The sequence below is a fragment of the Pelodiscus sinensis genome, chromosome 1 (genome assembly GCF_049634645.1).
Source record: "Pelodiscus sinensis isolate JC-2024 chromosome 1, ASM4963464v1, whole genome shotgun sequence".
Taxonomy (NCBI): Eukaryota; Metazoa; Chordata; order Testudines; family Trionychidae; genus Pelodiscus; species Pelodiscus sinensis.
The window spans coordinates 63,405,756-63,419,174 of record NC_134711.1 but is presented as its reverse complement, the minus strand read 5'-3'; the positions used below and the strand labels follow the sequence as shown (position 1 = coordinate 63,419,174).

The 13,419-nt window shown below is 42.0% G+C and overlaps 1 protein-coding gene across 2 annotated transcripts in view; it reads right to left on the bottom strand.

Moving 5' to 3' along the window:
- The window catches only part of RAP1B (RAP1B, member of RAS oncogene family), a 74,492-nt gene that overhangs the window by 12,047 nt on the left and 49,026 nt on the right, over window positions 1-13,419 (bottom strand). For both annotated transcript variants that reach the window (XM_075931443.1, XM_075931449.1), the window contains exons 3-4: window positions 7,611-7,679; window positions 1,177-1,233 (exon numbers count right to left, since the gene is read on the bottom strand). In XM_075931443.1, coding sequence (XP_075787558.1) covers window positions 1,177-1,233; window positions 7,611-7,679 — 126 coding nt within the window. The remainder of the gene's footprint in view (window positions 1-1,176; window positions 1,234-7,610; window positions 7,680-13,419) is intronic.

Here is a 13,419-nt window from a genome sequence, read left to right as displayed (position 1 = left end):
CAGATTGAAAGTGCAAATGAAGCGGGGATTTAAATATCTCATGCTTCATTTGCATAATTGCATCACAGTGTTTCGAAAAAATATTTTGAAAGTGAAACCGCTGTCTAGACGCGGTTCTTTCAAAAAACCCACCCCTTTTTCAAAAGATCCTGTACTCATTTAAATGTGTAGACCAAAGACCATGTTGCAGCCATACAGAGGTCCACTATGGGGACATTGGCCAGGAAGGCAGCAGAAGAGGCTTGAGCCTGATGGAGTCTGCCCCCCTCAGTGGCAGAGGCTGGGCACCTGCTAGCTCAGCATGTTCTGATGCAGAAGTGATCCACTTGGAAATATGCTGTGAAAAAATGGAAGACTCTCCAAACATATGAAGTAGAGGACAAAGAGCTGTGAGGATTTGCAAAAGTGCCTCATACAGTCCAGATAGAAGCACCCTCCTGATGTCCAAGGCATGGAGACATCTTTCCTCTCTAGTCATATGCTGAAAAAATAAGTAGTCCTGTAGCACCTTAGACTAACAAAAAATATATAGATATAGATAATAGTATCATGATCTTTTGTGGGCAAAATCCACTTCCTCAGATAAGAGTGTAGGGGGGAAAAAAAAGGGAAACCTCCCAAATGATGATAAAAAAAAGGAGAGAGGAAGAGGAGGAGGAAAAAAAAATCATATCAATTGTAGTGCTGGTGCTAATGAGACTAATTGAGTGTAAGCACCCATACTTAGATTTTTTTATGTTATTTGGGTGTTAAATACAATGGCCCATCCAGTTCATGTCTTTGTTCAGGCCATGAGAGAGATAGTGTCAAATTTGAATATGATGGCCAGTTCCGCAATTTCTCTCTAGTTGGTTCCTGAAATTCCTGTGTAGGATGGCTACTTTTAAAAATCCATTAATAAGTGCCCAAGTAGGTTAACATAGCTTTTCCTATTAGGAGTAAAGCAAGAATCATAGGCAGCATACAACTTACTTTCTGCAGTGTTACTGCCAGTTCTGCTTAAATACTGGTTAAGTGTTGTGTGTAAGAGAGTAAATATGGTCAGTGTTGTTCAGAGGATAATTAAATACGAGCGTACCACTGATTGTCATTCCACTTTTCTACTCTGGAAGTCTTTCAGATTCTTGAGTGTTATACCTACCTACCTACCTAGAGAGTCTAATTAGTTTTACATACCGTTCCTGCAGTATCTAGGATTTCAAGCATACACTGTTGTGCATCTACTTCAACTTGCTGCCAAGAAAAGAAAGATCAGGTTAAAAATTGTTATTTTCAATGCAAGAAATAGGCAACTAATTTCCCTTTATTATGACTATAACAATACACAAGACAAAGTAAGGAAAAATAAAATCCTGGCTTTTAATAAGTTTGTGTGTGTATTTTGAAAGCAGGAGATAGTTTTCAGAAGCCCTTAAGTGATTTAGGAGCCTAATTTCAAAGTGGTACTTAGGGACTGATGTTACCTATATACTAAAGAATATTGTAATAGACTAAGGATTTATAATCAGAGAACAAAGCTAGTTTATACTAGATTCAATGGGCACTTACAAACAAACATACACACTTTGTCAGGAAAAGTACAGATCAAAGCTAGAAAGTCAAAGGGGCATATTGATGATTGTTAAAAGGGCAAATTGGATCAATAGAGAGGTAGGAGTAGATTGCATCAGGGAATTAACACTTAACACTTTGCTTTAAGTATGTAATAATATAACAGCATCTTTCTCCCTCAAGGTACATGGGTCCATCTCATGTCACTCTACCCATAAAGGAGGACTGGCAAAGTTGCTTTGCATAGTAATATCTTTCAAGGAGCATCCTACTTAATTTTTTACTGTATGATTAAACAAACTGTAAAGCTTATTTTCCGAAAGATTGTTTTTTCCACATATCCTCCCTTCATTTTCTTCTCCTGAATAATATTAGGCCTCTTCAGTAGTCACTACTGTACTGCAGATGGGCTACAAATGGATGCACCATTTCTTTTGTAAGGCATGGCTTGAAATCTCAAGTCAACAGTACATTGAATATTTTAGATATTGTAATAATAGAATTCTGAACATTTAAAAAGCAGTTTAATACTCAAAACAGATTACAATCTGAAATTCATATAATGTTTTTATTTAGTATTAGTTAAGATTAAGATTTAATAAGCTGTGTACATAACCACAGCAATTGCCAAAACAATGCTTTCAAAAGCACAGAAGCCACAAAGCAAGCGAGAATGTCATTGCTATTACCAGAATCAGATCAATTCACAGAACAATAAACTTATGGGTTTCTTAGTTATTCCAGGACCACGTGTAGTCAGACAGATGTTAATTTTTAAGAACACTAGTCAAAAGCCAAGATTAAGAACATAAGAACGGCCGTACTGAGTCAGACCAAAGGTCCATCTAGCCCAGTATCCTGTCTGCCAACAGTGGCCAGCACCAGGTGCCCCAGAGAGGGTGGACCGAAGACAATGATCAAGCAATTTGTCTCCTGTCATCCCTCTCCAGCCTCTGACAAATAGAGGCCAAGGACACCATTTTATCTCCTGGCTAATAGCCTTTTATGGACCTAACCTCCATGAAATTATCTAGCTTCTCTTTAAACTCTATTATAGTCCTAGCCTTCACAGCCTCCTCTGGCAAGGAGTTCCACAGGTTGACTACATGCTGTGTGAAGAAGAACTTTCTTTTATTAGTTTTAAACCTGCTACCCATTAATTTCATTTGGTGTCCTCTAATTCTTCTATTTAGGGAATAAATAACTTTTCTTTATCGGCCCTCTCTACACCACTCATGATTTTATATAACCTCTATCATATCCCCCCTCAGTCTCCTCTTTTCTAAACTGAAAAGTCCCAGTCGCTTTAACCTCTCCTCATACGGGACCCGTTCCAAATCCCTAATAATTTTAGTTGCCCTTTTCTGAACCCTTTCCAAGGCCAAAATATCTTTTTTGAGGTGACTACATCTGTACACAGTATTTAAGATGTGGGTGTACCATAGCTTTTGGGGGCAGTAAGATATTCTGGGTCTTATTTTCTATCCCTTTCTTAATAATTCCTAGCATCCTATTTGCCTTTTTGACCGCTGCTGCACACTGTGTGGAAGTTTTCAGAGAACTGTCCACGATAACTCCAAGATCTCTTTCCTGATTTGTCGTAGTCAAATTAGCCCCCCATCATACTGTACGTATAGTTGGGGTTATTTTTCCCAATGTGCATTACTTTACACTTATCCACATTAAATTTCATTTGCCATTAATCAAACAAGATTAATTTGTTTGAAATCATGTGACCTTTTCATACTTCATAAAAATAACTAGTGCCTTTAGTTTTCTTTTAAAAGCTGATCATAGAATCCTAAGGCTGGAAGAGAACTCAGGAAGTCGAGTCCAGCCCCCTGCCCAAAGCAGGACCATCCCCAATTAAATAATCCCAGCCAGGACTTCGTCAAGCCGGGACTTAAAAAGCTCTAGGGATGGAGATTCCACCACCTCCCTAGGTAACCATCACAGTACTTCACCACCTTCCTAGTGAAATAGATTTTCCTAATATCCAACCTAGACCTCTCCCACTGTAACTTGAGACCCATTGCTCCTTATTCTGCCATCCGTAACTACTGAGAACAGCCTCTCTCCATCCTCTTTGGAACCCCCTTTCCGGAAGTTGAAGGCTGCTATCAAATCCCCCCTCATTCTTCTCTTCTGCAGACTAAATAAGCCCAAATCCCTCAGCCTCTCCTCGTAGGTCATGTGATCCAGCCCCCTAATCATTTTGGTTGCCCTCTGCTGGACCCTCTCCAATGACTCCACATCTTTTCTATAGTGGTGGGCCCAGAACTGGACGCAGTGCTCCAGATGTGGTCTCACCAATGCCAAATAATAGGGGTACAGCAACTTCTCTAGATCTGGCAATGTTCCTCTTAATGCAACCTAATATGCCATTAGCCTTCTTGGCTACAAGGGCACACTGTTTACTTTCATCCAGCTTCTCATCCTCTAATCTCCAGGTTCATTTCTGCTGAACTGCTACTTAGCCAGTCAGTCCCCAGCCTGTAACAATGCTTGGGATTCTTCCGTCCCAAGTGCAGGACTCCGCACTTGTCCTCGTTGAACCTCATCAGATTTATTTTGGTCCAATCCTCCCATTTGTCTAGGTCACTCTGGACCCTATTCCTACCCTCCAATGTATCTACCTCTCCCCCTAGCTTAGTGTCATCTGCAAACTTGCTGAGGGTGCAATCCATCCTCTCATCCAGGTCATTAATAATGATGTTGAACAAAACCGGCCCTAGAACTCATCCTTGGGGCACTACACTTGAAACCGACTGCCAACCAGACATCAAGCCATTGATCACTACCCCTTGGGCCCGGCAGTCTAGCCAGCTTTCTATCCATCTTATAGTCCATTTATCCAATCCATACTTCCTTAATTTGCTTGCAAGAATATTGTGGGAAACTATCAAAAGCTTTGCTTAAGTCAAGATACATCACATCCACTACTTCCTCTTGTCCAAAGAGCCAGTTACCTCATCATAGAAGCTAATCAGGTTGGTCATGCATGATTTGCCCTTGGTGAATCCATGTTGACTATTCCCGATCACTTTCCCCTCTTCCAAGTGCTTCAAAATGGATTCTTTGAGGATCTACTCCATGATTTTTCTGGGAATTGAGCTGAGGCTGATCGGTCTAGTTCTCTGGATTGTCCTTCTTCCCTTTTTTAAAGATGGGCACTACATTTACCTTTTTCCAATCATCTGGGACCTCTCCCGATCTCCATGAGTTTTCAAAAATAATGGTCAAAGGTTCTGCAATGACATTTGCCAACTCCCTCAGTACCCTCAGATGCATTCAATTCGGACTCATGGATTTGTGCATGTCTAGCTTTTCTAAATAGTTCTTAACCTGTTCTCTCTCTACTAAGGGCTGCCCACCTACTTCTCATACTGTGTTGCCTAGTGCAGTAATCTGGGAGCTGACCTCATCTGTGAAGACAGAGGCAAAAAAAGCATTAACTACTTCTGCTGTCACTAGGTTACCTCCCTCATCCAGTAAGGACTCCATACCCTCCCTGATCACCCTCTTATTGCTAACATGCCTGTTGAAACCTTTCTTGCTAACTACAATTCCAACTGCACTTTCACTTTCCAGATTACTCCCCTGCGTTCTTGAGAATTATATTTATACTCCTTCCTGGTCACCTGTCCATGTTTCCACTTCTTGTAAGCTTCCCTTTGTGTTTAAGCTCACCATGGATTCCACTGTTAGGCCAAACTGGTTGTCTGCCTCATTTTTTTTTCTTACTACGCATCAGGATGATTTGTTCCTGTGCCTTCAATATGGCTTCTTTAAAATACTGCTAGTTCTCCTGCACTCCCTTCCCCCACATGTTAGCATCTCAGGGGATCCTGCCCATCAGTTCTTTGAGGAGTCAAAGTCTGCTTTTCTGAAGCTCAGGATGTTTATTTTGCTGCTCTCCTTTCTTCCTTTTGTCAGGATCCTGAAATCAACTCTCTCACGATCACGGCTTCCCAGGTTGCCACCCATATCTGCTTTCCCTACTAGTTCCCCCTGTTTGTGAGCAACAGGTCAAGCTGCGCATGGCCCTGATTCATTCCCTGAGCACTTGCTCAAATATTTGCAAATGTCACATCAAATGTGATCTAAATACATGCAGTAACAACCATTTCACCACTTTCCTAAGGCTTGCTACCATTTTTTATAGTTTACTACAAGTACTTTGAAGTGATGAGGGTCCAAAATAACTGGATAGGACCTGAAATTCTTGCTCCTCAATTTGAAGGCTAAGATTAAAAACGAGTACAATCAATTTTTTAAACAGATTTTTAGTAGATTTCCTATATAGTTAGAGCTAGAACAAGTCTCACGTGAGTAACATTTTCCAATTACAATGACTATTTGGTTACCAGGAAAGTAATTGACATATTTTTGGTTCTCTGTGATTCCCCTGCTATCACCCAGGCAGCACAAAGCCGGTAGCTAGCTGCTAACGTACACTGATAATAGGAAGTTGAGGTAGAAAGTAGTGGGAAACTGGGGATGTTAAAACAGTCAACCATTAGCTCTTAACCAGTTAACCGTTTAATTTGGGACCTGCTGTGACCATGAGGTCTAGCTGCTGCTCCCACTAGCTTGTTTGCAGCTGCCTGCCACCAGAGTTCACTGGCAAGAGCTGGTTCACTGGCAAGGGCCAGTTAACTAGTAAGCATACTAATAAGCCTAATGGTTACCAGTATGCTTACTTGTTCACCATTTAACATCCACAGCCTACCTCACCCTCTCCAGCTGAAAACAGGACAAGGCTCACTCATATCACTGCAGTTTCAGTCTAGGTCACTCTTACCTCATCTGGATAAGCTACCTACACATATTCATCCATCCCATTAAAGTCACATCAAGGTAAGGCTATTTTAATATTTCATTAGCAGTATCTATAATGAATAGTCTTAAGCGGTTCATTATGGGATAGAGTTTGAAACCACTGTTTTATTCACTTCACAAATGTAACCCTGTTATAACTACTGACTCAAGTGGGATTTGCACCAATTTCAACAGTAGGCACCAACCCACCTTAGTAGACAGCTTTCAGCAGGAAGCCTAGTCTATTCAGTATCTCCCATGTACAAATTAAGGAAAATATGGTTTTGTAATTTAGGTAAAATAAAGGGGATCTGGAAGCCACGAAAAGGCTTTGAAAATATAGGGAGAAAAATTGAGATCTTGAAAATATTAGGTTCAAAAGTTAGAATGAATGTGGCATCTAAAGCAAGACAAGTTTGTGGTTAATGAGAAAAGAATTTCTGAGAAAAGAATTTCTGAGAAAAGACTCTAAGTTATAGTTACAAACTGGTTTTAACCAACAAAGATGCTGTTTTGTAATATAATAAACCAATGTTATCGTCAAGAGGGCCCAGACCTAGAATTGTTTTTATTTAAGGATGGGAAAGGAGTAAATCCCAAACTGTTTTTTTAGCAGAAGTTAGCAACTGGCAACGACATTACTTGTTTACTAGAGAATATAAAAAGATAGACTTTTGGAGGGTTCACTGACAGTATCTGCCATACCAGTTTGGAGCCAACCAATATGGGTTTGAAAACATTAGGTCTAATCTGTTTGTAAATACCTTGATCAAATACTTTTAACTGCTATTGTATGGTATAGTAAATGCTTAAGCAGTTAGACATGTTTAGAGAATTCAGCCATTGAATTTTCTGACAATTAGGGTTATGACACCTTACATAAACAATATCAACACCTCAAAGTTGTACTTTAACTTTTTATAAATAGGAAAACATTTAATCTTAAATTGCAATATTAGAAAGTTTTATTTGCATTATGTATTTAAGTAGGCTCTTCAAAACGTGGCTGTCCTCAGCAGAAACCATATTGATATGCGCAGACTCTGGTTCATTGACTTATGAATATTTATATTTCATAAATTTCATACGAGTTGGTGATACTGGAGGTGTAATAATCTTTTACCATTCAGATTTTATGGTCAAGGATTTTCTATTTTTTTAAAAATGTTCATTTTAGAGTTCCAAAAATGATATTAAAGTCCTGTCAGGATAGTATCATTGTATATTCATGGCATTACCTTTCTGTAGGAGTCTTCTATCGTAGGATCGTATTTTTCAACAAATATTCCTTGAACAAACTGTACAGTCTGCAACACAAAGAAGTTATCTTATACAACTTTAAGATGTTTATATAAATGTGAAAATATACAAACATAATATTGTTCTAGGTGTACATAGCATTGACAAGAGTACCTTCTTGTATTTACTGAAGGCAGAAATAAGTCTAGATGTAATGTACATAATCAGATAAAAGGTAACAGGTACCCCAAACGGTAAGCAAGAGTACATTAGAGGTAATATGAGTGACTTCTCAACTAGTTACTTCCCCCGCATTGCTGCCTCTATCAGAGGCAGCAGGGGGGAGGGGAGAAGCATGGGCCAATGCTGGGGGGGGGGGGGAGGAGGAGGAGGAGGAGAAGGAAGCCAGCTTAAAGCAGGTTCCCCCCTGCACCAGCTGTGCTGGGAGTGGGGGAAAGGGAGGCAGAGGCGCAGCGGCAGACGAGGCGTGAGCTGTGAATCAGTTAATTCCCAGCTCATGCCTGGTCCCCCACTGGTGTCTCCGTCTCAAATGTATTAAGAGCTAGGTGGTTCTTACTACGTTTAAAAGACAGAGCCACAGCGGGGTTAGCTCCTGAGGCCAGGCGCTAACCCTGCTGTGGCTCTACAGTTTCCCCCATTGACTAATTGAGTAGTCGATGGAAATTCCATAGTCTATTAGCTAATTAAACAAAATTTAACATCCCCAGTTTTAATACTTACAAGTTTTTATCCACCCAAGTTAGGGTGGATATATCATTATATAAATTACCGTCTAAAGCAAATGAGAGTTCACAATGTATGTCTGAAAGACTAAAGCTATTTCAAAGTTATATTTACATACCCCAGAGAAAAAGTCAACCTAATACAGTTAGTAAACAGATACTCCTGTTGTGTGCATGTTATACAAGCTTTAATACAAAATGCAAGGGCTATTTTGTACTGTCCACAACTTTATTAGTACTATAAATTCAAGATGTGCATCTCTTTCCAGGAGCCTGTTCTCCCCTCAGCCCACTGGGACCTGTTCCCCCCCCCCCCCCCCCCCCACCTCTTCACCACCGGTACTGCAGCCAAGGGCTAGGAGGCAAGGCAAGGATTTGGGGCAGGAGGGCTACTTACTGGTGTGCTGGCAGGAAAGACAGCAGAGCCCCAGCCCTGCTGGCTACTCCATTGGTGGTACAGCTGCCCCCAGTGGACACACTGCAGGATCCCTGCCCCCAGTAGACACTTTCATATTATGTCTCTCTGAACAGCAGCCCTTCCCTTTGCATGTTATGGAAAACTCTAGTTTTCCTGGGGCTTCTGGTTGTCCTGGCACAACCAAACCCTGACCTTGCTTTAAGTTAGGTTTGAAAAGGTTGCTTTCCTAAGAGCCAAACTACATCAAAATTCAGAACAAGTGGTCTACAAAGAGCCGTATAAGAACACCCATTTGCATGACTGAAAACATAACTTACTGGTAATTGACATGATAAATAATAGCATAAATTAAACATTGTACAGGGACTCCTGTTGGGCTGGAGTGTGCAGCTACAAATCAGCTCAAGGACTAATTCTATGTCTTATTACCTGCATAATCTTGTCTCCATTACACTGTCTGCTCATTTTCTTTTACCCTATGTTATTCCCAATCTCATCTACCTGCTTTGCTCCCTAATTTTGAAACCCATGTAACCCATGGGAAACTAGATCTAAATTCTATGGTGTCCTGGTGCAGGAAACTGAAGATTCTGCAACAACTTCATTTAAAATTAAAGAGCCAAAGTACCAATCACATTACTCATTTTCATGTCAAGTTTATTAGCATTGGCTGACACTGGACAGGATGCTGCACACACAACTCATTTCCCTGGAGAGGACATTCATCTTTCAATAGTTTGGGAAATAATAGTGTAAGCACTTCAAGGTGCATTTTTTTAAAAAAACTGTCAAACACCTGTATCAAAGTATGCTGTAACAGTGTCAAAACATTCAGATATTAGGTCTTCATTGAATTTAGACTCGTCAGCAAGATGAAGCCTCCATATGTCACTCAGAATATGAACATAATGATATTCGTGTCTCCCTGCCAAGAAAAAGGTCACAGTGAAAACGATTCAGCTGACAGGAATAGAGACACCCCAGTTCTACTCCGGCTTTTAATGATCCTCTCTTTTGTAACTCAGTTTCCCCATCCAAAAAATGAGGATAACAATATCCAGGGCTCGCTGAATTGCGGCGAGCCCTGCTCGCCAGCCGCGCTATCCAGCGATTTGCGCATGCACAGATCGTTCTGCACATGTGCAGATCGCCTGAACCTGGCTCTTCTGGGTTGCAATCTACTCGCCACAGGCGAGTAGATTGTATTATTTGTCAAGCCCTGACGATATCTACCCATCTCTGCAAAGTACACTGCTGTTTGGGTGAAAAGTGCTCTCTCTCTCGATATAAAAAAAGTGTTTCCTGACAGGCGACAGAACAGCATCATCACACACTTGCACCACTTTGGACATGAAAGTGAAAGCGGCCAAAGAGAAAGGGTTTGGCAAGCACAGCGAGAGCAGGCGCAGTCCGCTAGTAAGATTTAAATATTTTTCAGCAAGTGATTGTGAGAGTCAGAACAAAACTTGCTGCCCCAAAGAGCAATCTACCTGTGGCTGTCAACTCCAGTAAACAGATCCGTCATTGTGTCCCTCCCCACTCAGGATTTTTCCCTTCCTTCCAGCTGTGGTAAGCAGAATCCCTCACATGCGAGATAAGCGTCTCATAACAGAAGAATCCGTCAGAACCATGCATGTGCCTTGTGCTGCATCTGTGTTGTCAAAAAGTGATTTTAGAACTGCTCTCCTGAACTTAGCAGCCAGGTCCAAATCCAAATCCAAAGCATAATGCTTGACAGTGAGTTATTCCATTTCAGGGAGAGAGCTTTGCAGATTTCTATCCACACATTTCTGAAGCAGGAGAAGGATGCCACATGAACTTTGGTGGGATGAGCCTTAAGGTTTGGTGGGAGAGGTATATTAGCCAGCTGGTAATGTGAGACGTGTTACCTATTTCAATATTCTGTGAAAAGATGGCCTGACTTTTTAGAACACGTGCCTACAGCCAGACTGTCACCATCTATTTCTGATCAGTCTAGTCTTGTGAATATAACAGCATAAAAGTCCTGGAAACACTGAGTGGGCGCACAATTTCTCCTAATGTCGAGTGTGATAAATGAGGAGTTAGTGCGACCGTATGCCAGTCCTCTGGAATGTCATATGGAGTTTCAGCCATAAGTGCTTCAAGCTTGCTCATTTTATGGCTAAAGTTGTAGCCACTAGAACAGCCATCAAAAGACCATTTTAAAAGTTATTCAGCAGGAGGGTCCACCAGTCTAAGAAGCACTTTGTTGAGATTCTAAGTGGGAGGAGGGTCTCTGGTGGATAAGCATGCAAATAGGTCTTTGAGAAACTTAGATAGGGTTATCATATTTCCCTATGCCCAATATGGGACAGAAAGGGGGGGGACTGCCAGGGGAGGAAATGGGATGGGCGGGGACTTGAGCCCTGCAGCGGGGGTCACCCAGGAACAGGACTTGAGCCCTGCGATGGCAAATGGCTTCAGCACCACAGCGAGGGCTGCCTGGGAATAGGACTGCAGACAGCAGTGGGGGCAAGAGGGAAAGAGGTTTCAGCCAGTGTGTGTGTGTGCGTGTGCGCGCTCAGGGCTTCAGCCCCATGTTCTGGAAAGGCTGGCAGACTTCCCCACTTCTTTAGGGTACACATGGAGGGAAGACACTCCTACCTGGTTTCTTTCTATGTTTCTCCCTAGGCACCCTACCTGACTCCAGACATCATGTGCCAGTGCCTGGCCTTACTGCTGGCAACAAAACAGTAGGCTGCTGCGGCTGCACTGACTGGCGAGCTCAAGAACCACCAGGGGGCATCCAAATACAGGACATTTTGCCCCTTTTTAAAAAAAAAGTTGGGACGCCTGGAAGACAGCTTAAATATGGGGAAGTCCTAGTAAAAATGGCACAGATGGTCACCCTAAACTTAGATGAGAAAGACTGAGTATGACTATACAGGAGAATGGGAAGCAGTGATCCCTCTCTAAGATTTTCTATCCTTGAACGGGTTGAAATTTTTTATGTGCAACACAAATATTGAGGTAGTGTGTGGATATGCACCCACCAGCACAAACAAAACTGTAGCTCTAAATAAATATTTTAGATAGCCCATAGGTGTGGAAGAAAATATATTAAAATAAGGGATAATTAACAAGGAGAAATGCTGATGATTATTTAATATGAAATCAAATAAAAAGAAAATTAACACTATCCTTGGCTGAAGAAGTGAGTTGTGCCCGTTAAAGCTCAGGATACAATTTATATATTTTTGTTAGCCTAAGGGTACATCTAGACAACAGGCTTTTGTTGACAGAGGTTTTGTCAACAGATGCTGTCGACAAAGCTTCTGTCGACAAAGAGCGTCTAGATTACATCCAGTTCTGTCAACAAAGCAAGCCGCTTTGTCGACATGACAGTGTGGACGCAAAGGACAGTGTAGATGCAATAACGCCTTTTCTCAACAGAGCTCTGACGACAAAAGGCGTTATTCCTCGTAGAATTAGGTTTACCATCATCGAAAAAACTGCTGAGTTCTGTTGACGTTATGTCGACAGAACGCGGCGGTAGTGTAGATGCAGGTATAGTTTTGTCAACAAAAGTCCACTTTTGTCGACAAAACCTTGTAGTCTAGACACACCCTAAGGTGCTACAGGACCAGTGTTATTTAAGTTTTTTTAGTTACAGACTAACATGACTGCTACTCCTCAGATCTTGAAGTACATGTATCATCATCCTTTCTAACAGACAGATGCAGGTTTCAAAATGTTGCAAATGGTTTCATCCTACAAAACAGCTAGGATCACACCCAATATTTGCTACTTCTGATTCATAAGAGCCAGAACTCTACCACAGATCCTTAATGCAATACAGTTTACCACATATTAGTAACAGGATTTAAAAAAAATCATTTAAGATCAGAGTTTTAGATATCTACACCACTCAAAAAAATTTTATTAAAAAAATCTCTTATCTTAAGCCATTAACACAAGGGTGGGCAATAATTTTTTATGGGGGACCACTCCAAGAATTTGGTAAGTGATTGAGGGCTACATTCTTCTATTATATTACTGGAGGAGGTGCAGGGATCTGGGATGGAGGTTGGATGCAGAAGGGAATTTGGAGTAAGGGACTGGGGTGTGGGATCTAGGAGGGAGTTTGGGTGAAGTAGGGGATTGTGACCTGGGGCAACCGTCTGGTGTGAGGAGGGGGAGGGGGTGCAAGGCCTGGGAGGCAACTGTGACCTAGGGCAGGAGTGGGTGCAGGGATTTGGGCTCTGACCAGAGATAGCAGATTGGGGTGCAAGATCTGAGAAAGGGTTGTGACCTGAGGAGGGGATGCAGTGCCTGGGAAGGTGTATGGGGGCTGGAGCAGGGATGCAGAAGATTTGGGTTACATGAGGTAGGAGGGCAGAAAGGGGACAGAGGATTGGGGAAGGAAAGGAGGGGCTGGGGTGCTAGAGATAGGCTCTGGCTGGGAGACCTTACCTACCTCCCAGCCAGCAGCCCAGTAGGTTGCTTAGCCAGGGTCCCTATCTTCGACCCTCTGTACGTGCTCAGGGGAGCTGCAGAACCATGTTTATTGTTCTGAACGGAATGCTATGAGCCTGGGGAATGAGGGAGGAGGGGCACTTCACATGCTGCCTGTCATGCAAACAGGCAGCTGCTATTGGTTATAACCGGTCAATGGGAGCTACTAGG